Here is a 25753-nt window from a genome sequence, read left to right on the forward strand (position 1 = left end):
TGCAGTTCCAGGGGGATCATTGTGCTTTCCAGCGTGAAATTATAGAGTTATGAAAAAGCAAAACCTGCATTTATGTTTGACTGAATGCAATATATTTAGCTCTAGTCATAATTTAAACAACTAGAGTCAAATCTTTAAAGTGAAAAATAAATCAGGGGTGACCTCTACAAACAGAAAACCTTGATTCAAATGAAAGAGACCTTTTTATTTTTACTTAAAGTTTGTTTACAGGAATAAAGATGACCAGGTCTGTAGCGACATCTAGTGGAAGAACAGTGTAATTGCAACTTTCCCCACACTTGGGTGTCTCCATCTACTCAGGAGGTACTTTTGAAGATGGCCACTGATAGGAGAAGTATTTAGATATAAACTTGAGTAAAAAGGGGTAACACCACAGTGTATGAATGTTCTGTAACTATACATACATATATATATATATATATATATATATATATATATATATAATAAAAGTAAAAACATTTAGAAAAATGTGTAAAACATAAGACAACTTTAGAATAAAAACCATAGCGTAAATACATGTTAACATCAGTGTCAATAGAATAACAATAAAAGTAGATACATTTAGACAACATCAGAATAAAAACAATTAAAACAATAAAGTGTATAAAGAGTAGAATGATGTCACCAGTACCTTTATAATAACAATAAATACATTTAGAAAAATATGTAAAACATGAGACAACATAAGAATAAAAACAATTAAAACAATAAAGTGTATAACGAGTAGAATGATGTCACCTGTACCTATATAATAAAAATTAATGTAGCTACATTAAGAAAAATATGTAAAACCTGAGACAACATAAGAATAAAAACAATAAAAACAACAGAGTGATATATGTAAAGTGTATAACGAGTAGAATGATGTCACCAGTACCTATAGAATAACAATAAGTACATTTAGAAAAGTATGTAAAACATGAGACAACATAAGAATAAAAACAATAAAAACAACAGAGTGATATATGTAAAGTGTATAACGAGTAGAATGATGTCACCAGTACCTATAGAATAACAATAAGTACATTTAGAAAAGTATGTAAAACATGAGACAACATAAGAAAAAAAACAATCATATAAAAATGAAAGTGTGGTATCCTCCCTATAGTGGATAATAGTATATTATCATCAGTGGGTTGACCCTGCTCTGACAGCAGTGTGCCCGCTGCCTGTCCGGGGTCCTGACGGTGAGTGGCACCACCTCCGCCCGCTGGGGGGGCAGAGAGAGAGCGGCTGTGGGCAGGACTCTGAACAGTCAGTGGTCCGGTCTGTAACCCAGGTTTTACCGACCGTGTAGACACGTCAAGCAGCTACCCTTCTACACAAGGATTACTGGCATTTTATTTTGTTTTGTCTTGTTTTACATTATTTTAAATTTTAAACCCCGATGGCTGAAGCCCGGCGTGAAGAGGAGGAAGAGGGGAGGCGCGACGTCCGGAACAGAAGCCAGGCAACAGGTACGTTTGTGTGGGAATGTAACATCCAGACCACTTAACTGGAATCGGCTGTCAGATCATTATTTGTTGCATTTAATTCAGACTTTTTGAGCGAAGTGACACGTTACATGTTAAACACTCTTAGTGGCTGACAGTGAAGTGAGTTTTACCGGCTCTTTGCGCACGTTTTCACCAATTTATTACAAATCACTTCCAACACAGCTGATCATCTAAAACGTGGCTGTATTTTTCTTACCACCCCATTTCTGTAGCATATGAAAATCCCTTAGCAGACTTAGTTGCGTTGTATGATCCACTACAATGAACTTGGAGCCTGTGACTTTAATTTAATGACTTTATTGCTGTGTGGTTATGTCATGGCATGAGTCTGCTACTTTTATTACATGCAGAAATCAATGGAAACTAATGGAGGTCTGGAACAATAGGAAAACAAATCCAACAATTTATTTTGCAAGAAAGAGTGCAAAGTCTGCATGATTTGAAGATAACAAAAACACCTGCATGATCCTTTTAACAACTTTTGCTATCAGAAGCTGCTGAAACGTGACACGCCTGCAATATTTTTGTGAGCTGGACAGATAGGCCTGTGTGAAGTCTTTATGTGGGTGAATACACTGGATTGACCTTCATGCTTTAAATGTGTTCACCACATTGTTAATGCCTTTGCTTTGATGCCTCTGATACCTCTGATGCTCCTGCGGGAGCTAAGAGACACAAACCTCTCCAACAGCATGAAGCAGTACGGCTGAATGTCATGTTTTGGTCTCTTGGGTGGATTTAAACTGATAAAAAATGCTACATTTTAAACAAACTAATAAAGGACAATTTGTGTCCATTTGGTTAAGCTGCTGAAATAATCCCCTGTACACCCTATGACATATATTTTAAAAATGTGTTAGCTTATCACTCCATGAGTGAAAGTGTCATTGATAGGAGCCACTGATGGATTTCTCTGTGAATTACATTTGTGTGCCTTTGTTAATAGTTGAGAGTAACGGTGTGTGCACGCAAACAGAGCTGTCACCTTATTACAGTAACGTCACTTACCTTCCCTCTCAGTGATTATAGAAGCTTAGCCCACACACCTCATAACAACAATATCACTCAAAGGAAATGGCTCTGTTGTTCCTCTTAGTTTTGGCATGCTTACAGTTTTGTAGTTTCAGTATCCAGTCTGTGGTTTAGTGAACAAACATCAGCTTTTATTTCGTACAAGCACTGAAACTGTCTCAGTAAGTTAGTTTCCCCTCTATGAATTTGTTCCTTGTTTTTCTTAGCAGCACCTGGTTTGCAAACACTTACTGCTTGAACCCCTCCCCGTGACCCGTCGTGCCCTGCCCAGCTATCTGCAGCCATTGTAGACTAACCCCCCCCCCCCCCCCCCCCCACGCCGCCCTCACCCAACCACACCCTAACCCCACCAGCTGCCTGGATGGGAATTTCAAAACAGGCTGCTGTGTCATGAACAGGCCTTGCTTGTCTGTACTTGATGCAGTTTCCCGTCCTTACAGAATAACGTTTTTAAGAAATTCCATCTTCAGTGGCTCTCAGCGTTATGGATTCACATCAGATACCATTTTGGGTAGTTTCCACAGTGAATCACTCGTCTGCACTGACACCATCTTATCTTCTCTGGAGGTCCACATCAGTGTTAGTCACTCAACACCATCGTCAGTCTTGTTTTTTCAAGTGAGGGCAAATCTGTTTTGCACAAATGTTGTGTTTATACCTGCAGGTTGAGTGTGACACACTATAATGTGACGGTGAATCAGCAAACTGTCCCGTGCCTATTGGAAAAACACACTTTAGCCAAAGTCTTCATCTTTGAATTCACTGTTATGAAGTTCTGCTGCTGGTGTAGTGTGTCCCTTGAAGCCGTATTGTTTTTTTTTTCTCTCCCTTTGTTGCCAGACGTTATCCCAGCTGCTCTGTGACTGCTGCCGCTGTGCTGAGTAATGTCAGCATGTGTTCGAGGGAGAGTGTGGCTATAAAGGGAATCCTGTTCCTGCTGACCTCAGCAGCTTTCTCGTGTGTTTGTGGCGTGTTTTCATGTGCCACTTGTCCAAAAGTACCAAAGGATATTGATTAGAAACAGAGTCCAAAACCTTATAAAACCGGGCTGAGCAATGATTCAGTGTCATTTATCGTATTTCAGTGGAATTGTATCGTGATAAAATCATATATTAAGATATCGTGATACACAATCACATTCTTGGGGGCGGCAGTAGCTCAGTTCATAGGTGACTTGGCTGGGAACCGGAGGGTCGCCGGTTTGAGTCCCTGTGTGGACCATGAATGGAGCGTGGACTAGTGGCTGGAGAGGTGCCAGTTCATCTCCTGGGCACTGTCGAGGTGCTGTTGAGCAAGGCACCGGACCTCCAACTACTCGGGGCGCTGGTCACTGGCAGCCCCCTTGCTCTAACATCTCTCTATTAATTGCATGTATATAGGTCCTGTCTGTGCATGTGTGTGTATTTCACATGTGTGTGTGTAACCTGTAAAACAATAATAGAGTGAAGTAATCGAATTTCCCCGTTGCGGGACTAATAAAGGAATTCTTCTTCTTCTAAATTAACAATAACTGTTTTGACAACAAACAGTTTATCTGGGTGCCCTACTGTGCGATATGATGATTGATATTTGATGATGATCAGATAACATTTATGGAGAAGTTACTGTACTTGTTTTTTCTATATCATTTCTATCACAAGATTGAAAAATCGACCGGCTATTCACATTCACCTAAAAAACCCATTGCTTTTCAACCTACAGTTTGCTCTCCCAGTGGCCCAGACAGTGTTCCCTCCTTGTTTCACTTTAAGCTCATATTACACAACTTAATATTACTTTTTCTTCAGTTCAGTCGGTAGATAATACTTTATTCCAAAAATGTAACTAATATATCAGTGTCTCAACTAGATGTTAAACTGTTAAAGTGTTATTTTTTTCTCTGAATTCAACTGAAAGGCTCATTTTTAGAATAGCACCAAATCTATTTACCATCTCTAATATATCACCAAAGTGAATACACTTCCTCCTGAAATCAATACAAAGATATTAATGGTAATACTATTTGGCTTGACTATTTTAATTGTCTAATGTCTGTTATATGGTTTTCCAAAGAAGCCAAATCATCTACTGTCTGATGACTGAGAATACATATTACACCTATAAGACCCTAAACAGGTCATATGCTAGTTCTTTAATACTGTTTTTAAAACACACCACGTGTCCTTTATATTAGACAACATATCTGAAATGCGTCTAATGAGAAGCAGGGGGACTCCTCTGGTGCTCTGGAAGCTGAAAACCTTTGGTGAAGCAACATTCGCTCATGTGCAGCCTCCTAGAACATCACACGGTATCTTAAAGTGTGATGTTTTTAAATGTAAGCTTAAAGGCCCCGAGTCAGTCCAGAGTTTTTTCTGTGATCGTAAATTATTTCTTAATACTTTCATTCATTCATTCATTCATCTTCAACCGCTTATCCCGGGGTCGGGGTCGCGGGGGATGCTGGAGCCAATCCCAGCTGACATCGGGCGTGAGGCGGGGTCCACCCTGGACAGGACGCCAGTCTATCGCAGGGCACATAGAGACGAACAGAGACAGACAACCATTCACACCTACGGGCAATTTTAGAGTCATCAATTAACCTAACACGTGCATGTCTTTGTAGTTCTTTAATATTTGTCATGCTTTTTCATACCCCCCCCCCCCCCCCAAGTGTATTTACTTCAGCATCTTGCATGTACAGCACTTGTGTGTGTATGCGATAGTCTCCTTTGATTCACATTTTTCATTCTTGTAGTTTTGTTTTCTCACACTAGCTATATTGGTTTATTGATACATATTTATCAGCCACACAAGTAGACTGTGACAGTCAATCGGACCTGTTGAAGTTAATTATTCAAGTACTGTTAGACTAATGCCAGCTCCGAGTGGCACCGAGTGGCATGGTCTTTTAGATTGTAGGAAAAAGACAGTGACGGTGCAGTGCACAACCTCCACTTCCTGAATGACCACATTCCAGTTCGTCAGATTGGCCAAGTAAACACAGGAGAGCTGAGATATCACAGGGCCCTCCCTCTCTTTTCTGTTGTCTGTGGGTGTGTGCCGGCTTCCTTCAAGTTTCTTTGTCACACTCAGACCAGGAGATGGGATCATGGTGGAAATATTCTTTTGATACTGAAGATTTATTCCTTTTAAATACCTCAAAGGTAGGAGCATAATTGCATTGAACAGCATGATACTCAAAAGTGAAAGTAAAGCAAACCAGACAACTGTGCTGTTGTTGTCATGTATATCAGACTTTATATATACAAGGAAGTGGTGATGTGTTGTGTGAAGTAACAGAGCTTTAAACTTTAACTGGTAGTTGCTAATTTGCTTCTTTCTGGCTAAGTGAAAGTAGAGAGACTCTCCTCACATGCTGTTAAAGTGTAACTTGAGGCAGTAGCTCTGTGGCACCAACAGATAACAGTAACAGGTGTGACAGGTGGATTAGACTGCCAACGCAGGCTAGAGGCATCAACAACAAAGCTGGCTTTCTTCAATATTCTTCTTAAGAGTTTGCACTCAAATACAAGGAAACAAATGACATTTTATTACGTTACATTGTTTGCATCACTGTTCCTAACTAATGTAGTGTGATGTGAAACCTACTTTTTGCTTCTTTACCACTGGTTGTTGGACTTGAAATTCAGGTCGCTGCCAAATGAGGACAGGATCTCACTTTATTGTGAGTGTCTGAAGCAGCACATGGGAAAGTACCAGATTGTTTAACTTTAGCCAGGGTTACATAGTGACTCATGATCAAATCTGTCATTTTAAAGGACCCATATTAGGCTAATTTTCAGGTTTATATTTGTATTTTAGGTTTCTGCTAGAGTATGTTTACATGCTTATTTGTTCACAAAACACATTACTTTTCTCATACTGTCTGGATATACCTGTATTCGCCGTCTGTCTGAAACGCTCCATTTTGGCGCCTGTCTTGTGACATCAAACTGCACAGAAGTCCTGATGGCTTGTTTAAAGGCACAGTTTCTGAATTATGTGAATTTCTCCATGGATTAGTATTTATATAGAACCTTTACTTGCTTTATAATACAAAAAGACATGGAAATTTAACTTGTTTATGAAGTTTTTCAGTGCAGCTTTATTCAGTTGCAATAGTGGATTTCAGCTAAATCAATGTGATAAAGTTTCTTGATTTGTCAGGCACTTAATTCACTTGTTTCTCAGTCCGATCCTCTGTCAAAATTACTGTATCATGATGTTACAGACATAAACCTTCATGAGATCACTTTAAAAACCTGCACCTCTCTGTTTCTTTTTCTACAGATCATCCAGAAAGAACCAAGCCAGATCATTTACATTCAAGGTATGTTTTTTTTTTTCTTGCATTACTACCAAAACTGTGTCTGTGGCTGGTAACAGGGCACTATCCCTTTAACGGTCATATCTGCTGATGCTGGTGAGGTTGTGAATGGACCAAAACAATGCACTGATCCTTACTGACTAACAGAGGGTCAACATGCGGACAAACACGTCATGATGCTGTTTTTCAGTTATTGTTTACAGACATTTGTAGGCACTTGTAGACCTCCATAGAGATCTAATTTAAAACATAGTTCATGAAAGACCGTGCAGGAAGGCCTAGAGGTCCCTGTGTTTACAGCTCAGATAATCAATTAAATAACCATGTGGTATCGAGCTGAGGGCGAGGACGGTTTGTCTTTCCCCAAGATAGTTTACATCACTGTCCTGCAGTCTGTGCTTAATGAGCAGGATGTGTGTTAATGATGCGCCTGCCTCCGCTGTCAAGAGAATTTACTGTAAGCTTTGGTAAAGAGACTGTCAGCACAAAGTATCACAATTGTTTTATCTCTACTCTCTTAAAAGCACAAAGACGGGGGATCTTACTTTTATAATGTTGCCTGGTAGAGTGATATCATTTAAGGATTAGAAAATAATCTTTACCCACTGAGAGGTAAACAGCCTGAGGATATGAAACTGTGTGTTCGGTGTGGAGAGAAGGTGTCGTGTTATCTGGAAGTGGTACCTTTTCCCCCATGTTTTTGTAAGGTAGGTGGATTTTAACTGAGCACATAAACAGCATCTGCAGGGATGTTCTTCTCCTCTTATGTCATATTAAACATCAAGTACAGGAAGTATGTTTGGTGATATAAACCTTCAGTCTTCTTTAACCTATGTGAAGTATTTTTGCCTCGAATAAGCAATTCTTTGTTGAATACTTCAAGATCCTTGCACATACGTTAAGCTATATAAACTTCATTAAAGCCATTTCTACAATTTATCATTTATACTGTTTATTTGTTTACACCTTTTAAGACTATTATTATTACTTTATTTATTTATTTTGCTCTTGTCTTACCAATGGGTCCATCTGCTTTTATGCCACTTCCAGTGTATGTTTACATCTCAGTGAGCAATAATTTGTCCCTTCAACTAAACAACCAAAATGGACTATGTGCACCTAACTGTATCATGGTAGGAATCTGTAGACATTTTAAAATCTGAATGATAAAAGGCATTTTAACATTATCGTTCCTTTTAATTCTGTTCTTGTACCTGTCTCTGTACAGCTCTTTTTGATCATCCTAGATATTATAAGTTAGTAAATTAGAAGTTAGAAGTAAAATCCTTAATCTTTGCATGACTTTGCATCAACAGTCTAAAATAGCAGTATGGATGGAGATAATATTTAGTATGATGTTGCTCAGGGGTGTGGGAGGAGTTTTCTTTTTAACAATTGAGTCACCACAAAGGTATGAATCCGCTCTAGTCTGTATGGCTCCACACCTTAATGATAATTGGACTTCCTGTTCTGCTCTCTCTTCAGCCAAGGGCCTCTGTCTTCGATACGAGCTGCTATCAAACGAAGTAAGTTTGCCAAAACTGAGCAGTTTTTTGTAGAAGTTAAAAGCCTTTTCAGGATTAACTTTTACCTCATGAAAGTGATTTTTTCCACCACTTTTCTGTTAAATAGAAGTGAAATGTTTCCACTCATACATGTAAAAAAAAAAAAACATCAAGGGACATCTATGACACATAATTAATATGATCTTTCTACCTTCAGCAAGAACAACCTCTCAGAGTGACCACAACAGAGAAAGAAGGTAATTCAAGCAAAAATTTGTAGACAAATAATTGTTGTTGTTGGTGTTTACTTTTTGAGCAGACATGTTGCGTCTCATTTATGGTGATCAAAATAGATTGTAGTTGCATGTTGCTTTACAAACGACCCACTAAGAGAACTATACTTTTCCAGCTACGCTAAGAAAGAAATCAAGTTAACAATCAAGCGTGAAATTAATCATATATAAGGATTGGACGTGCTCTAAATTGGTATCATGTGGTTTGTACATCAGGCGACCAGAGATTACCATCGTCGCTGCAGAACCTCTGGCCAGTAACAACTGGTTCTTAGGAACCTCTGTGGTGTTCCCTCGTCCCCCTCAGTCACGCTGGTCTGAAGGCATCCAGGCTGTTCCCCAGGTAGGCTTCACCTGATTGATGGTGTTTGATTTCACTTGCTTGTTTTTTTTTTCAGTGAACAATACTTGGTTATTCACGGGCCAGTATCTAGGTTAGATGTGTTATGGCTATGGTTCTGTGCTGGTCAAGGATAGACACCAAATGGAAAGTTTTTATTTAATTAGGTAAGGTATGAATATCGTTTCAAAGCCACACTGCTGGAGATAAACTTTTGCTGAAGAATTAGGACTAAATTAAGTCTAAAAAGACGGAGGAGTATCCTAACGTACTCAGCAGGTGCCATAAGCAGAAGCTGGTCAAATAACGTGTGCTGGTATGTGAACAACTCTCTTTTTCATGACTTAGCCCCCACCATCCTATGACCAGGTGATTCAAGAGAAGACACAGGAAGTGCACATTGTCAAGCCCACTGCAGCCCCCCGCCGGACCACCTGCACCACCACGTGTGCAACGCAGACTGACCCTGTGAGCGACACCTCCAGCTCTGTCCCACAGTGCAGTGCTCCTCCACAGTCAGCAGTGAAAAGACCTGCAGGTGCGGCATACAGGAATCATCTATTGTAGTGTAAATGTGTTTGATGTGTTTCATGATGATTCATTTATGATGATTACATTTATGTCCAGGTAAAAAGCCACAAAAACCTCCAAGGCCATCACTGCCGAAACCGGTGGGCAGCGTCACTGAAACTGTCCCTCCCGCTGACGACAAGGTTGGAACAAACACTGCAGTACCCACATACACTGAGGACCAAAGCGACTCAAAGTCGGATGTGGAGCAGCCCAACGAAGCAGATTCCACTCACACCTGCAGTAGATCTGTCAGCGTATACTGGGATATTCCTACAAAACACCTTTCTCCCACCACTGAAACTACTCCCCCGTCTTCAGATTCAGAACACAGTCGACGCCCTGTTCCTCTGCCTCGTACGAAATCCCGAAAGCAGGCAATCACAGAAGAGGTCACAGTTCAGACTTTGGTCAAGCTTGGTGAACACTGTGACAACATTCACTCTGATCCAGAAGGGGTCTCCTTGAATAGGTATTTGAAGGAGTTACTGGAGGTCTTTAGTGCCGATAACGAGTTTGAGGAGAACGGTGACGTTGTTTACCAATCAGACGAGGTCTTACAAGGTGAGGATGCTGGTGGCAAGATGAACCCCACCAACAGTCAACGCAATATCCGGGCCAGGATCCAAGCCTTTGAGACCCAGACTTCCACAGAGGAGGTAAATGTGGTTGAACCAGCCAAACCAGAACCTCGACCCAGGAAGGCGACAAACAGACCCCCAGTCGCTGCTAAACCTTCTGTAGCTGTCAAACCTCAGTTAAACCACAGTGTAGATAATGACTATCAAAATATATCAATCACAAATGTCCCCCAAAGCCCCACACCAGCCCCCAGACCTCAGCCCCCGAAGAAACCTGTGGGCCTACCTGTAAAAGAGGAGCTAGAGATTTTACTCAACAAGACAGCCACCCCAACCAGGTCACGTCCTTCTGTACTGACCAGAGCCAGCTGCATCTATGAAGATGACCCTCCACCAGTTCCCCCAACACCTCCAGTGAAGCCCCTTAAAGAACCTCTGAAACCCAACATGAATATAAACAACCACAACTCGGCCTCCATGACCACAGAGAACGTGTATGTGGAAAGTCCAACAAGTGAGTAGCATTTCATTTTTAGGAGATGAATAGTTGGTAATACAAAAATAATGCTCTGCAGAGATGTATTGATTTGATGAATAAAAAATTGTTTTATCATAATAATATCCCTTAAACTATGGAGAGAACCATGCTAGCTGTTTCCCCCTGCGGCCAGTCTTTACGCTAAGCTAGGCTAACCGCCTCATGGCTCTAGTCCCATACTTAAAGTAAACATTAATCTGTATTGAAAGTGGGTCATATATGTAGTCAAAATGTAACATTAATTCCTAATTTGGTGCCTTCTTGACTGAGAAAAGGCAGAAAGTGACTTAATGGCGCTTGTGGATTGAAAACAACAACTCCCATAATGCACCTTGCCTCTTCAGCAACAGGCAGGTCTTCTGCCTCATCTGTAGACACAGTAGACGCCTCCCGTTCCCCCCATAAGCTTCAGCTGCTCGTCGCTATATTGCGGCTCAATTCGAGCATCAGATCTTCGTAATCCCCTTCTTAGATATACTGAGTACCTTCCGCCATTGTTGTATCCACCTGTTATCTTATCTTAGCCAAGTTTAGCTTCCAAGGAAGATGGCCGATGTTAGTTTCAGTAAGTCCCACCCACTGATCTGAAATTGGTCTGTAGCGTCAGTGGGTCCCACCTCCTATAAGGCGGTTTGAAAAATGATGAACTATTGCTTGCAGTTTCACCAGAGCCCATCTCTTCAACACTTCCTGTTTCAAATGACACAAAATGACAATTTTGATGGCATTTAAAGCAGGAAGTGTTAGAGGTAGTTGGGCTCTCTCGCGTCTCAGGGGAATGAGGAAATCAAAAATATGACTGGGTTTCTAACAATACAAAGCTTCATGCAAATGGGTGAAGTATTCCTTTAACACAGACATGGGAGTGATTTTAATCCTCTCACCTCTTTTTGCACTGTTCCTTTAATTTGATTTATTAGATTTAAATTTCAGTCAGCAAATAGATAAAGTAGGCTTCAAAAACTGTTCCTAAAAGTGTTCGGCTCCTGAGCGTCCATTTTCTGGTCAGTGTAGCATAAATAGTTTCACTGACATTAAAAAATATATTTAATAAAGTGTCTCTTTGTTCAGATCACACCACGGTCAAGCCTCAGCATAATGTGGACAGCAACGGAGGCTCTTGCACCAGACAGAGTATCACACGGAGACCAACCACGATCAGGGTCCCCAGCAAAACTGGTTCATGTGAGTGTTTGACTGTCATATTATACTCCAATTAAAATACTTGGACACATCATAATGGAGCACATGTTTTAAGTATGTTGTGGTAAGGACAGTTCTCTTTTCAGTGTCGGATAGTTTTCAGGACAGTCCCCCTCCTCTCCCTGCTCAGAAGCCCGTAGGATCCCTAAACACCACTGTGAACCACAGAAGCCAGACGCCCATTCTACCCCGCCAGGTAAGAGTTGCATCCCACTGAGCAATCAGAAGCCTCTAAACTCTGCAAACACTTTCTCTGAACAACCCAGAAGCGTAAAAGGTTATTCTTTGTTGACCTAAAAATACATTAAGATATATATCTGTTTGTAAACTACGACATGGATGGGGTTCCCAGTAGCTCACTTGGTAGAGCGGACGCCCCATATACAGAGGCTAAGTCCTCACCGCAGTGGCCCATGCTTGACTCTGACCTGTGGCTTTTTGCCCTCTCTCTCCTGGCATTAAAGCAAAAAATAATATTCTGTAAAAAAAGAAATAAAAACTATAATGTGGCACATTTTGAGGAGATTATGTCCCTTTAAATTAGGTTTATCTTGTCTGTCATCTGTGTAGTTTACCTGCTTATTTTCCTCTGCTCTCTACTAACTAAGATAGTGTAGTCCCATGAACACATTGCCTGCTGTTGAGATGACGCCAGCTTTGGCTGAATGTTTTCTTCTAGCCTGGTTTCTATGGTTTCCAGTGCTGAAGGCTGAGAGTTTGTTTTAGTGGCAATAAAAATGCACAATTGGATTCTTTTGCAGGAGTCTTTCCAGTTTGGGACGGAGCCATCACTACCACCTCGGTGAGTAAAGGGGGGGAAATTCTAGCAGTGAAATCTGAATATTAAATGATGGTACAGTACACTTTGCAAAGACGCTTCTCAACTTCATGACTGTGTTGAACTCCAGGAGGCAGAGTTCCCTCCCACCTCGCCCACCTCCAGCCAAAACAGGCCCAGGAAGACCTCCCCCACCCGGCCTCCAGGCCGCTGGTCGATCCCATTCAACATCATGGGAAGCTTCACCTAAACCCCAGGCACAGAAGCCTCAGAGGAAAGGACCTGTCTTACCTCCAAGGCCCAACCCAGGCCACTGTCTCTACAACAAATACACTGTGAGAGAGATCCCACTGAACAACAGAGCAATCATGATTCAAACGCCACTTGATGAGCATCTGTTTAATTTTTACTTTCTTTCAACAGCTTCAACTGCCTCATGGGATCGCTTCCTGTGACTACAATGGGAGTAATACAGGAGAACTGTCATTTCAGGTGTCTAAGCTACTTTTGCTGGCTTACATAATACCTTTACACGCAAGTGCAACGACTAGAATTGATTCAGTAACACTGAATGCCTTTTGTTGGCCTTTTTTATAGCAAAATGAAGTGCTTCTGCTGCTAGAGGAGACTGACCAAAACACATTTGACTGCCAAGTTGGAGACACCAGAGGCAGAGTCCACAAGTCTCGCATGATGGTCATAAATCCTCTTTCCCCTCTCTCACAAATGTCCCCACCTCAGGTAACTGGTCCTGCATTTATGAGTAGATGTATGTCTTTGATACTTGAGGCTGTGGGCTCTGACACATTTGACCTTTTTGTTCTCTCGCTGTAGGGTGCCACTCCAGCTGGTTCAGGTGGGGCTGGTTATGAGCTGAAGGTGGAGGCCATTCATGACTTCAATCCAGGTGACACATCAGGGTTTGTTTTTTAAACCAAACAGCTGCTGACTGAAATTATACAATAACACTTAAAGGAGACTGGCTGTTCCCAGGGTCCTATGTGCCCCAAGGGCATAGTCTAGCCTTGAATTGTGAGGCCAAACTTTGCAGTTAAAATAGTAAAAAAAAAAATGGTCTGAATGGTCTGTTTAGCCACGGCAGAGTTATCAATGTCTTACCCACAAACTGGAGGGTGTAGGCTTCAAGGAGTAAAGAATAAGTGAGCTGTAAGTGGGTTGTTTCAACATATTGACCAAGGGAAACATACATTTGTCATTTTACCTTGTTTATATAACATACCATAAACCCTTTGAAAGGTCTACTTAATGGGTCATATTAAGAGGACATTGAGCTGTGGAAAACAAAGGACCCTAAGAATATACTGTAGATACACTCCACATAAATATGCGGGAGAAGGGAGAATATAAGGGAGAAGTTAGCCTCCAGAGTTTAAATCCCAAACAACTGTCTTTTTCTAAACTTAACCAAGTGGTTTTGTTGCCTAAAAGATTTCTGGCAGAAAGCCCTGGCTTCCATCTTCTCCCATGTGCCATTAGCACTGGCAGAAGTAACAGGCTCTCCAAAGTTAAAAAGTACTTACATGGATTAAACATATAGCTTGTTTAGTGTGTTAATTAGTGAGTTTTTGGTGTGATGTGGGAAGGTGTTTTTACTCCAAAGAGAACCAGGCTTTCTTTGTCTCTGTGCTTTCAGTCTTTATGTTGGAGGATGGAGGCAATTGGCTTAATTTAGTAGAAAGACCAAAAGTAGGAGGAAATAGTTGGCTCTGTCCTAAACTGAAAAATGTGCCTACCTACACGTATAAAACTCACTAATTAGTATAAAGTATAGTGTGTTTTTCAGTATACAGAAACTTAAAAAAAGAAATATTTACATTTAGAGAAAGCCAGGTCAGCTGCTTCTCCCGGCTTCCTGTCTTTATGCTAGGCTAGGCTAACCCGCCTCCTGACGCACAGACAGAAGGCGCACAGACAGACAGAAGGCGGGTTATAAGTATAACTGAAATGATTTGTTGTTTTGCATGTGGACATTTTGAACATGTTTTAAAAGGCTTTTCTGTTTTGCACACACAGAGGGCCCAGGAGAGCTGGGTCTGAGAGCAGGAGATGTTGTGACCGCGGTGGAGCAGGTGGACAGTGAGTGGTACAGAGGCACCTGTAGGGGATCTACTGGTTTCTTTCCCGCCAACTATGTCAAAGTCCTGGTAAATTATAACCACTAAACTCCATGTTTGTGATGCATTGATCACTTCTTTTGTGGCAAAGAGACCTGAATTTTTTTCTCCGATTAGTCAAATTCACCCAAACCCCTCCCTGAACGGAAAGCGAAGCCCCCGTCTGCAACAGTCAGGTAGCTTAATGCTTCTACATCATAAACTCTTTGCACTTGCCTTTACAAACTACCTGATGAACTAACCTGACGTATGAATTGTTGTCTCCCCCTGAAGTGGTCCGAGATGCGTGGCGAGGTTCGACTTTGAGGGGGACAACAGTGACGAGCTGTCGTTCTCTGAGGGGGATATGATCCAGCTGAAGGCGTACGATGGACAGGACTGGGCTCGGGGACAGATCGGCACCCTGACTGGTATCTTCCCTCTTAACTTTGTAGAGATCATTGAAGATCTGCCTCCAACCCCGAGTCAGCAGAAGAGACTGTCCATCGGGGTAGCACTGCCTGGTAAGATTAGCTGGAAGACTAAATCCATTCATTCTTTACACTATGTTTGTTGAGACTTTATTACAGATGGGACAGTGTTTTAAAATCAGAATATTTACACCATATCATCCTCTTGATCCTCAAACTGAACCAAAAGAGTGACTGTGCCCATCTTTTTTGCTTTATGTCGGCAGGCGTTGCCATCTGTGGCATGTCAGGAATTTGTTTTTCTGTTTCTATTTCATTAAATCGCTGTTTACAAAAGGTCTCAACACACACATGCAGCAAAGTCTGCAGCGTAGTAACGCGTACGCACTTTTCCCCACAGGCATGGTTGCTTCTCCGAGTACGTGCCCTGAAGCCGTCAAACCTGCTCAGGTAACCAATATTTACATAAACGGAAACATCAATAAGGACGATGTTGGTTTTGCAACAGACCCCTTGTGTTCTGTAAAAAAGCCAAACATCTGGGATAAAGGTTTGTTTCAGCTGAATATTGCACACGTGTATGGAACTATAACATCATCTCTTCTCTTGTCCTGAACTCTGTAGGCGTCTCAGCCTGGTGTGGAGTGGGTGGTGGCTCTGTATGACTTCGCCGGGAATTCAGAAGGCGACCTGTCGTTTCAAAAGGGCGACTGCATCCTGATCAGCCAGCATATTGACGCTGAGTGGAGCAGCGGCCGGCTCAACGGCAGAGAAGGGATGTTTCCCAGGGCTTTTGTTGAGAGCAGCACGGGTATGAAGTTCTCACGACATCAGATTGTTGTGGATATGAAAAAAATGACTGCCCTGAATTCATTATTATCTGCATCACTTACCGTCTGTTGCCATCATTGAACTTATCCTGGTTGTCAGTAAAGACGAATGTTTAGGATAGGATCAGAGAGAGTTTATTACAGGAAAATAAAGTGTTGGTAAACTACTTTTTATCGTTAAAACACCAAAGTTGAACTGTTATGTTTCAGTGACAAGCAACTTTATTGGTAGTACTGTACAGCTGCAACCAGTTATTATTATCAACTCATCTGCCAATGAATCGATCGGTCTATAAAAGTGCCTCACAATTTTTTTTCAAATTGCTTGTTTGGCCAGAATATTCAGTTAAAGTCAAAGAAATAATAAGACTGTATTTTGGCTTTCATTGAGGTTAACTTTTAAATTCTGGTTTTAGTCTGATCATTGATGTGCCTGACTGGATTTTAGGCAGTGCTTACGCTTTAGGGAATATATTACTGTTGTGCAGTGCCTTTGGGGGGTATTTAGAAGAATACATTTCTCACATTTTATATCTATATATATTTATATCTAAATAATTATAACTGGGTATTGTATGGTATTTGCACTGGTAAGTGTTTAAAGCATTCATCGGTTGTTATAATATTTGCTAATTTCTGCACAAATGAACAGTTTTATGTCATTATTATTCATATATTATTCAATCAGGTATATGTCTTCTTCAACAGGCCAGCAGTCGTCTAATTTCCGGCAGAGTGTGGCTGCTGGTGGTCGAGGCAGGGCTTTGTTCAACTTCACATCAGACTGCGATGAGGAGCTCTCTCTGCAGGTTCACTAATTATTTAATGAATGAATTAAACACGTTTACACGACGACAATAGTCACTGCCATTCACACAACCTCTCACTCCTTCTTTCTCAGGTTGGGGATGTTGTAACTGGTCTGGAGTCTGTTGATGAAGAATGGTTCCTGGGTGATTTGAAAGGGAAACGAGCCCTGGTTCCTAAAAACTATGTGCAAGTACTGGAATAGTGCCATGTGACTTTCCGTACAACAAGAAAGAGACACTGTTGGATTACCCGAACTGAAATTAGATCCGAGGACAGATTCAGTAGTCTGATGTGAAGAAGTCTTTAACTGGAATGCAGTATTTCAGTTCCAAGTAGTGCAACGTCTTTTTAGATTTGGTGCCATCTGCCAACTTAAAATGAAATGTTCACTGAATAATTTATCACAGTTATAAATAAACATATGAGTAAAGCTGGCTGACAATTTAAATATGCTGGAAATTGATTTACAAACTGTTTCTGATTCTTCACCAACTGTGTATTTACACCACCTAGTGGTTTGTGTCATTATTGTCCTCCAATTGTAGTTACTAATTCAGTCATGTTGTACTATCTCCATTGCATTTCATGTGTAGTTAATGCCTGAAGAAATCAACCCTCCTTTCAGAACCTGGTCTATTTATTACATGTAACATGTAATTAGGTTAAAATAAAGCTCAAGCCACTTCAAGGAGATGACAATATTGCTTCCATATGATTAATAACTCAGAAGCCCTGTTGAGTTTTGCATTGCATCTTTAACACAATTTGGTTTATACATTTTATTATTTACATCCAGAAGCATCATTTAGACATCACCAGTCTAATTGCAAATGAACAAATAAAACATGTTTTTGGTTTCGTACAAAATATGAACACCTTATATGACGCAAATACTTTAGGTACTAAAAGTTGGCCTCAAACAGGGTTTCTACAGTAAAAACCAAGCACTAAATATTTTCACATTAAAAATGTCCGCTCAAAGCCTTTATAATTATCTATATTTAAATGCAATTGTGGAAAATTCATGATTAAGTATTTCTTTACATTATAGCAGTTTGGTGTTCTTCACAACTGTTGAGGGTCTGCTCTGCCTCTGTGACATCAGGAGACGACACATGATTTTATTTCAACTTATAAAATATTTTTGGTTTACACAAGGTTTGTTAACACCAGATTGTTGAAAATCAAACATTTATAAACATTGAGTATATTCACATTCAAGCACAATCCTGACCTTGAAAACAGTTTTTAAAAATCAGTTTTTCCAAACTTGTAAGATCCTGCCAAAGGTTTGAGTCTAAAACTGAACACATTGTTTTTGTAGTAGGGTTGGATTTCACTGCTTGTACCAGTTTATATTTTGTCTACCTCATGTACACTTAATGAGGTAGAAAAAAGTACTATACACAAAAACATACTAGTTCTATTACTATATGCACAAAGACACAAGACAGTCAAGAATGTTGGTCATTTACATTTTTTATTAAATCTGTCAGGGTGTTTTAGACTGTCTCCTGGATGGGGGGCTCATATCCATCAGCCCTCTCCACCTTGGCTCCAGTGTCATCACCGGTTGCCTTTGCAGCACTGCCGGCACCGCCCTCACCGTGGAGCTCCATCAGTTTGCCCACTGCAACAGAACAAAAGCAGCTTTTAACTCAAGGGGCTAAGAGTACAGGGAAAAATAAAGCAGCTGGATGTTTAAAGTGAAAACGACAATGATGCTGGAATGATCATCCATCACGCCTCAAACCCAACTCAAGGTTTTACACTCAACCTAATTAACCAGGGAAACCAATGCAAACCACCATCCTTCCACACAATGAAAACAGTATGTTTTTCATGTATGGGAACGTCAGGTGATCTCAATGGGTAGTAATCAGGCGATCATCTGGGACCGAAACAGTTCATCATCACGTGTTCCCACGGAGTGGAAAATAAAAGTACACAGCCATCGTTATAACCGTGTGTCACTTACACTCAAACTTGGGCTTCTTAAGCATCTTGACCTTGCGAACGTAGACGTCGTGTAGAGGGTAGATGGACTGGCAGGCCTTCTCAATGTCCTTACCAACGCTGTCAGGGATCCTGGAACAAAGCAACACAACAGATTAATGCAAGCCATTTTCTACACGTCTACAAAATATTGTGTTACATAAAGACAAAATGCATACAGTAATACACAAGGGCCTTCTACCTGTATAACCTAAAATGTAATGTTTGCCATTTATTTTGAGCAATCAAGCCACCATAATAAAACAACTTGAACAAATGTTCATTTAGGGGCAGGAGAAACTTACAGCTTGTTGACAACTTCCTTCAGGTCATTGGTCTGAACCTCACGGGTCATGATCTCCATCATCTTCTTGCGAATCTGACGGACCTGCTGGTGCTGGGCATAAGAGGTCTTTCTGATCTGGTTGGTGCGCTTCTTTGTGAAACCCACGCAGAACAGACGCAGAAGGTAGCCGTCGGTGGTCTTCACATCCACATGGGCTTCGATCATGGTCTGAGTGGAAAGAACAAATCAATCCTGGTTAGTCTTCATAGGGAAAATTTCATCCTATGATCTCAAGCTGCCTGTGATGGTTCCCATATTCTAAAACGTTTGCGACGCTCAATTTGCTGTTACATTTCCTTCTTCACACAAGGTACACTTCCACAACCTCTGAACAAGACTGCAGCTTTGTTTACTTGATGTTGTGTACAGTCTTGAAAAATCAAATGAGTTTTAGAAAGCTTGTGCACATGAAGCGTCTAAAGGATGAATAATGCACAAATAATCCTGAACAGGAGCATGTTGTAGTTGTAAGCATTTCTTACAGTATTCACAAACTAAAACAAAAACATTAAGAGTTCCAGTTCAATAAAAAAAAAAAAAAAAAAAAGAATAGGATAACAAAATATCCTAAGCACTCAAACACCGGGTCTGGACAGTATGCAGTGCATATTGCCTTCCGGTATTGAACATAGATCACACGTTTAAGGGGGGGAATTATTTATTCTCAAGAAGTCAAACAGTCATCTCATGATTAAAAAAAGAAAATCACACCTGTCAGTTCTCAAATTGAGACAATCTACATTTGATTTACAAGTAGTAGATTCATAGTTCAGCCACTTACTAGTATTATAAACCCCTTTTACAGTTAAAATTTCCAAATTAGTAATTTTTTGTGTTGCAGTCCAAGGAAACTACAGATTAATTTTCCATGGTTTACTTGTTACACTGTATGTGAATGGCATCAGCTGACAGGAAGTCAGGAACCAGAAATGGAAAGAAAGATCTATATGGTCTGACATTCAAGTGCTCACACTACAAAGCAGTGAAACTGGCTACATAAATATGACTGCTTATGAATGAATACAACTTGAAGTTTTTATGATTTTCTCCAGGCATCAAGCAACCATCCATGCTTTTTTATAGAAATGTCTCTTCAGTTGCATTCAGAAGCTTTTCAGTACCAGTTTTCTACTGTTACCGCTGGAGTAGTTGATCGAGCACCTGAAGTGGACTAGCTACTGTTCCTGCTTTATTTGTCCAGGTAGTCCAAAAAGTCAAACAACTACCCTCCAGTCACAACACAACCTCACTGGGACACAACCACTTCTCCTAAAAATCAAGCTAATGCTGCAGGTGTGCTCATCCTTTTTAATCAAGGCGTATAAACTCAAATAACATTTATTGTGGAAATAATCAACTTGCAAAAGGGGCTTGATATATCTCCAAGGAAGGACATGCAGTACTATTCTTTAAAACGTGACAATTACCTGCCATTTCTTGACCATAGAGCACATCTTGTCACGGGTCAGGTCCATGCCGTGGAAGTTGGTGAGGCAGTTCTTGCCCTGAACATCCTCTGTGATGAGTTTGAACTTGCGGAAGGCCACCTCGTCGTTCTGCAGGTCAGCGAGGCTCACCTCGAACACACGTCCCTTAAGACCATCTGAGGCGATTCCTAAGTGGTGGTGAATAACAAGTTAGAGACAAGCACATGTGGGAACGCCGTTATCTCTTGAAACTGGAACATTTGTCAAATGAGCCCATGCGCAATCTAGTGGTATAGAAACAAACCACACATCCCTAGTACAAGTACAACTGACACATGGTTATCTCCTATGGCTCTGATGTAGAACTCAATGCTAGCATTTTTTGAGTATTTACAGCATTACTAAAAGTGTAACTCTTTAATATAATAGTTTGTTGCATCCTCTCTCTGATATGGCCCAAGCATGGAGCTGGTAATTAATCAATAAGTGCGTGGAATAGCTAGTCTTTGGTCAGGGGATGAACCCGAGCAGCCAGCTGTAGTTGGTGATCAGGGCAATGATGAAATTAGCAGTACAGTGGGAGTAACTGTGGAGTTGAATTTTTCATGTTGCTGGTTTGTTTCTGTAACTGCAAATAGAGCAGAGTAACCTGGTTACTAGCATTTATCATGTTTACAGGGAATACTAATAGCATGATATCTGTGCTAGAATATAATCCTAACCATAATAAGCCTCAAACGGGTTGGTCATGTCAGTGTAAATGGACCCAGTGGCAGTCTAATGACACCTAAACATTGGAAGATTTACACTTGAAGACTTACTGGTTCCCTGAGTCCTGGTGACCAAGGTCTTGCCAAGATTGCGGATGTTGAACATGGCTGGTGCCTTGACATCATACCAGTCCTTCTTGGAGAAAGGGTCCACACTGCAAAGAGAAGGACACACACACTTAGAGAGCAGGCTCGATGAGCAGAAACATGGCAGTCCAACAAAACACACAAGTCAAGGTGCAGTGAGCTGGAGAGCAGAGTCACTGCTGAAGCATGCGCAGGTTAGCAGGTAACCACGGAGAATTAATTTACACTTTAACAACGCAATTAATGTGAGCAATTTACTAATGCAACTTGGCAATACAGTTAAGGCACTGGGTGATGTCTGCCCACAATTATCCTGATCAGAAATAAATCCAATTGTGTCCTTCGGCTGCCATGTTGATAGCTAACCGTGGCTAAATCCATGCTAACATGTAACTTTAGCAATGTTACTCTCCTCAACTATGCGACCAAGCTGCAATGTCTACGTGCTTTCTGTACCAGACTCACCATTACAAGTATACAAGCCTGATTAAACAAACTGAATTATGACAAAATACAACAACGCATTGTAAAAGGGGGGCACGGCATGCTACAACTGCACCCAGCGCCATAGAGGCCGGCGACGACGAGACTTGCACTGGCCGCCGATCCCATCCATTAAAAATCGGCTTCATCCTTCACATTTCTTGCGCCGAAGCGACGCCAGTTGAGAGGACGAAGGCTGTTTCGTGTAACGATGTAAGAATTTTGTACTTACATCTTCTTTTTGGCACCTTTTTTGCCGCCTTTGGTCAGCCTCTTATTCTTGCCGACTGCCATGTTGGCTACAGGGAGTGAAAGAGGAGGAAGGACGAAATACCGCGAGAAATAAAGAGATCAGCCTAGGTCGTGAGATTTGGATTTTCTCGCGAGTCCTCGCAGCCTCTCTTTGGCGCCCTCTGCTGGTGAAAAGGCTAATGTTCTAATAACACGGGCACAATGACGTATTTTATTTATTTTTTAATCATTAATAATAATCTAATAAACAAACTTTATAATCAACACAATAGTATTACATTACAAAACAAATAACAGTACAGGGAGTAGTTTTAAAATGTGCACATAAATATACAATTACAATTTCAGTTCATAGCAATGAATTAGAAACTTAAATCATCGGGCATTGTTACTGCAATACCGTTGGAATATCCTGCATAGAAATGTGAAATATAAAAAAAAAAAATCTCAGCTGCTGGTTTTGCTTGTATCTTTATTTTATTTTTATTTTTTTTTTGGGGGGGGGGGTCTCTCTCACAAATTTACATTTATACTTATACCTTACATCTGAGAAAAGTATTTGTGCATTAGTATACTTAAATTTGAATTTAGACAATGAATTATACAAAAAAGAGAGAAAAAAAGGTAAAGCACCAGTAAACTTGAACATACACATGGTACATTTTGCTAAACAATGATGTTTTATACATGCAAAATATCAGTATCATCATAGTGTGTAATAAGAGGAAGTAAAAATTAAAATTAAGAGCACTTCGACCCAAATGGCTGACATCAATCAAAATATGAAAAGTGCCCTCTAGTTTTGAGTGTTCCTCAAGATGTGAGAAGTCTTGAAAGCTTTTTTGTTTTAAAATACTTGACAAACAGAGTCATAGCATATCTAAAGTTCACCATAAAACAAGTTTTTACTGGGAAGAAACTGAAGAAATCTGGCCTTGTGAATATGATATTTGCTCAAAAGACACAGCAATTTTGTTACGTTGTCAACTTCCTTGTTGTCCGACTCTACATTCAAAAATAAAACCATGCATTCTCTCTCTTGGTTAAAGAGACCAAGACCTTATGAGTCTCCCTGATTAATAAAGAAATTTGAGTCCAAAAGTTACATGAATGAGGAACTTACAGGGGAAACATTGGGTCTATTTACGAATAAATTCATTGCATGGATAATATCCTTTAATGTTATTGGGGAAATCTGTTGAATTCAGTGCAAACATTCCTGCTAATGTTAGAAGACATCACTTTCCAAAGATGAATGGAAATAGGACATTAGATAGACTTTGTATAGAAGTAATTACACTTCTGTTATGAGCATTATTACAAAATTGTCCTAAAGAGCATTTCCACCTGGCCAGGGCACCGGGACGTAACTGTTCAAATAACTTTCTTTGAAGTGTTTATGGAGGCAAATACTGCAGATGTTGATTTTAATGCTACAAGCCACTTTTTTTAATTTGTACTTTACAAAATAAAAGAACCAGTGGGGCTTCTACTATGAAAAAGAAAAGCCACCATCCTGATCTCTGAACAGGCTGAACCAGTCTCTAGGTGTGTGTAAATACATCATGCGGGTGTGTAGCTTGTTATCCACCCACACTGTTATTGTAACAAAGACAAGAATTTTGTCCGTTGATAAAACTTAATCAAAGTTGAAGAAAAAAAAAATCCTGCACACATGTAGTAGTATTATTCCTATAGACCGTTAAATGACTGTTGGTGAAGGAAACACGTGTGTTTATGCAAATGCAGTGTTTATGTGCATGTAAGAATATTTTGAAAATGTAAATTAAAGAGGTGAAACTTTGCAGTCATTAAACAGAAGTGATGACACTGCAGCAGACACACAGTAATGATTTAACTTTATATTATCCTCTGGGGTTTGGGGTTTTCATGATCCCTCTTTTATTGTGTGTGTGTGTGTGTGTGTGTGTGTGTGTGTGTGTGTGTGTTTGTGTGTTTTATAGCATTGGTGTTATTGCCGTTTGTTGTTGTTTTTGGTTTTTATCTGCTGTTTTCTTTTTTCCCCATTTGAGATTCTATTCTTCAATGCAGCGTGCAGTGCCGCCAATAAAATTTCACTGAATATTTTAAGACCATACGAATAACACAACATGTGAAGGCATAGAGCAACAGTATATGCTCATTTATATTTGCAGCTTTTGTTTTTATTTCATCTAAAATGTCTGCTGTATTGTTTCAACAAGCAACACTATTACATCGGTGGCTTTAATGGACTTTCATTCATCATCATTAATGTACGGCTTCTCTGCTTTCAGTGTGTTCAAAGTGAATCCTGCCAGCTTTAATCCAACATAATCTGAAAGTACAGCTCTTGACAAATTCAAGCTAATTTATATAAATATTGTCTTTGACACTAAATCATTTACAGACACGATAATCTTCTGCTCAGATAATAAGACCGTCGAACAGGATGGAAGGAAGAGAGCAAAAGATGAATACAGTAAAACTTTGATAGGCCTGCACCGTTATCTAGAGCCCAGTTACAAAAAATAATGAGGCATGGTCCGTGTTCAATTCAAAGGTCAGTTTTTTCAGTTTTGTTTTTTTTAAGTTTAGCTTTTTAAGGCCCTATTAGGAAGGTATACCTTTGGGCTGCAGTGAACAAGTCTGCTGATTTCAGGTCATTACATCAGAGACAAGGCCTGCGTCTCTTGGGTGCTGCTGCTGCTGGCTTCCATGACATCCAGGGTCCCTCAGGGCTCAGCTACACTTTAGTGGGAGGTCGGTGGTAACAGTGACGTCAGCTGCCTCTGTGGCAACAACACTCATATAGTTGCATATCCATCAGAGCAAATATGGAGTATTAGCCAGTATGAGCAGTGAAAGGAGATGACAAATATACATAACGCATGGATTATAACTTTACAGATTGGGTTTTGCGATGCAATAATAAACACGGATAAAATAGGGATCTCTCAGCTATGTAAACATCTCACATGGGTTGCTGGTAGGGATTTGAAAAGGCAAGCAAAGCAGGGCTGTCACTTTGCTTTAATGTTTGATTTCAACTGCCGTGGGATGCAGATATCTTTCAGTGTGCTGTTGTGCTGCAGTGAAATAAAGTTTTAAATACATTTCAACCCCCCCTTTCTGTTTTTCTTTTCCTTTTCCACAGCATAACTCTGTGTTTGGTGCTTGTTCAAAATACAAGTTTCCCTCGGGGGGCTCATATTGATTTATTATTCATGGTATTTTTTAATCAGTTATATTGTGAGGTGTGATGTCTATCTACAGTTGCTGAATGATTTATATTGTATATTCTAAATTCATATGATAGCATTTGAGCATTTTGTTTAAAAGAATAGGCAACTACATGGGTTAAGGTTTTATTGGCCTGCCATGCATCATAGAAATTCTTCAGATGCCTCTGAGTTTGTGTTTTATAATGTATTGGTAGGTTAAACTACTACTCCGTTCAGCTCTTAATTAGTACAACAAAGGCTGAAGTTCCTTATTGCAGTAAAACAGATGGTTAGAGCATTATAATACTATAAAGTCACTGTAAAAAGGTCTTTAGTGAT

The 25753-nt window shown here is 40.3% G+C and overlaps 2 protein-coding genes across 2 annotated transcripts; one reads left to right on the forward strand and one right to left on the reverse strand.

The window, feature by feature from the left end:
• Positions 1-1408: 1408 nt before the first annotated feature.
• Positions 1409-17381, forward strand: sh3d19 (SH3 domain containing 19; the record flags this gene model as incomplete). Its single annotated transcript, XM_083936801.1, has 23 exons — positions 1409-1478; positions 2464-2536; positions 5670-5695; positions 6822-6861; positions 8344-8384; positions 8581-8620; positions 8873-8999; positions 9345-9534; positions 9624-10661; positions 11757-11870; positions 11975-12084; positions 12650-12690; positions 12797-13001; positions 13090-13158; positions 13264-13407; positions 13501-13573; positions 14701-14831; positions 14919-14977; positions 15075-15304; positions 15612-15661; positions 15836-16022; positions 16750-16850; positions 16943-17381. The coding sequence occupies 23 exons, from the start codon at positions 1409-1411 to the stop codon at positions 17051-17053; spliced, it is 3270 nt and encodes a 1089-aa protein (XP_083792927.1). The 3' UTR covers positions 17054-17381.
• Positions 17382-18312: 931 nt separating this feature from the next.
• On the reverse strand, positions 18313-22291 carry rps3a (ribosomal protein S3A). The gene is made up of 6 exons (XM_083934542.1): positions 22192-22291; positions 21441-21544; positions 20620-20807; positions 19152-19360; positions 18830-18939; positions 18313-18481 (listed from the first exon to the last, which is right to left on the reverse strand). The coding sequence occupies exons 1-6, from the start codon at positions 22251-22253 to the stop codon at positions 18354-18356; spliced, it is 801 nt and encodes a 266-aa protein (XP_083790668.1). The 5' UTR covers positions 22254-22291; the 3' UTR covers positions 18313-18353.
• Between the last annotated feature and the right edge of the window lie 3462 nt (positions 22292-25753).

Source organism: Echiichthys vipera, assembly GCF_963691815.1.
Source record: "Echiichthys vipera genome assembly, chromosome: 2".
Taxonomy (NCBI): Eukaryota; Metazoa; Chordata; class Actinopteri; order Perciformes; family Trachinidae; genus Echiichthys; species Echiichthys vipera.

Bases quoted from the DNA above. Each gene is read 5' to 3' on its own strand.
- rps3a (XM_083934542.1), bottom strand. From the start codon at position 22,253: ATGGCAGTCGGCAAGAATAAGAGGCTGACCAAAGGCGGCAAAAAAGGT. The intron at 21,545-22,191 runs GTAAGTACAAAA...TTCTCTTTGCAG, and splicing joins AAAGGTGCCAAAAAGAAGAT to TGTGGACCCTTTCTCCAAGA. The intron at 18,940-19,151 runs GTAAGTTTCTCC...GCTTTGTTCCAG, and splicing joins AAGGAAGTTGTCAACAAGCT to GATCCCTGACAGCGTTGGTA.